General features: G+C 55.5%; 1 protein-coding gene across 1 annotated transcript in view; it reads right to left on the bottom strand.

Annotated features, from left to right (window-relative positions):
• The window catches only part of VPS18 (VPS18, CORVET/HOPS core subunit), an 11,182-nt gene extending 11,012 nt beyond the window's left edge, over positions 1-170 (bottom strand). Inside the window, exon 1 of the mRNA XM_026065822.1 lies at positions 72-170. Coding sequence (XP_025921607.1) covers positions 72-162 — 91 coding nt within the window. The 5' untranslated portion in view covers positions 163-170. The remainder of the gene's footprint in view (positions 1-71) is intronic.
• Positions 171-1,282: the final 1,112 nt, after the last annotated feature.

Raw genomic sequence — 1,282 nt, 5'->3', positions numbered from 1 at the left:
CCCGGCCCCGGCTCCCCGCGCCCAGGCCCCGCGGGGCTGGCGGCCGGAACGGGGCACGGCCCCGGCCTCACCGGAGTGCGGGATGCCCACAGCGGCGCGGCTCGGCTGCACGGAGGCGGAGCGGTACAGGGAGTCCTCGTACTCGTCCAGGATGGACGCCATGGCCGGCGCCGCCGCTTCCACCCGCGCCCAGCTGACCCGCGTCACGTGGCCGCCCGGCGGCGCATTGCGCCTGCGCCACCCCGGCGGCCCCGCCCCCCGCGGGCGGGTCCGCCCTGAGGGAGGGGTTGTTCCCTGCCCCAACATGGCGGCGGGCGGGGCTGCGGTGGTGTGTGGTCGCTCGGCGCTTCTTGTCGCTTGTGAGGCCCTGGAGGTGGCTGGTGGGCCGGTAGCCAGCTCCTGGCGTGCGTGCGGACACAGCAAGGCTCGCAGGGCCCGGGCCGCAGCTTGGTGTCTGCCACTTCTTGCTACAGTCCTGGCGTGCGCAGCCCTGTGCTTGATAGATCAGTGCGTTAGCGAGCTGCTGCCGCTGCTTAGCTGTGGGACAGTGCAGGCGTGCCTGCTGACTGCAGCCGAGAATCGGCTGGTTTCAAGCACTTCTCCACTAAGGTTTGCAGCCGCAGCACTCCTGGGAGGTAGCGGGGTGGTGTTTCCTCATCGCAAAAGGGAAGAGGAGGCACCTTCCTTGAGTGGGGTGCTTGCGTTTCTGCTGTGACTGCTCCGCAGCGCTGGGAGCAGTAAAAGCTTGGCCTTGTTGCTGAAATAATGACCGTGGCCTTATAATGATATGGGGATAAGGCATAAGGCCACCCTTGAATTGTGCTAGATTTGTTCTACAAGTTTATCCCAGCTTTTTAGACTGACCCTGTTGGACTCAGTTTGTATATCATTAAATAATACTTCAGAGCTATGTTTTGGTTTGGTTTTGATAATGATATCAATTACTATTTACATTTTTACCCCCTAGCTGAAGCCAGTAGAATTTATGACAATGTCATTAACAATAAACACTGATCTCTTAACACAGCATTTTTTGTTTCCATCATATATAAAATGAATATAGATGTACAAGTATATACTATGTATTATGTGTATAAAAATGAATCTTCACAACACTTTTTTAGGATGACTAGAGAAATATTATTATCCCATACTTTATACAGAAAGAAACAGGCTATAGGAAGGTTTTCAGCACACTGGGAGATCCATTACAAAATAATGCAGCACTTCAGCTTGCACATCCACCAGCAGTGAGGAGCACCACCAGTAGTGGTGGAAATAC

The sequence above is a fragment of the Apteryx rowi genome, unplaced genomic scaffold (assembly GCF_003343035.1).
Source record: "Apteryx rowi isolate R43461 unplaced genomic scaffold, aptRow1 scaffold_232, whole genome shotgun sequence".
NCBI classification, from domain to species: Eukaryota; Metazoa; Chordata; class Aves; order Apterygiformes; family Apterygidae; genus Apteryx; species Apteryx rowi.
The sequence above is the reverse complement of the archived record's forward strand: the minus strand, read 5'-3'. Positions and strand labels throughout refer to the sequence as shown.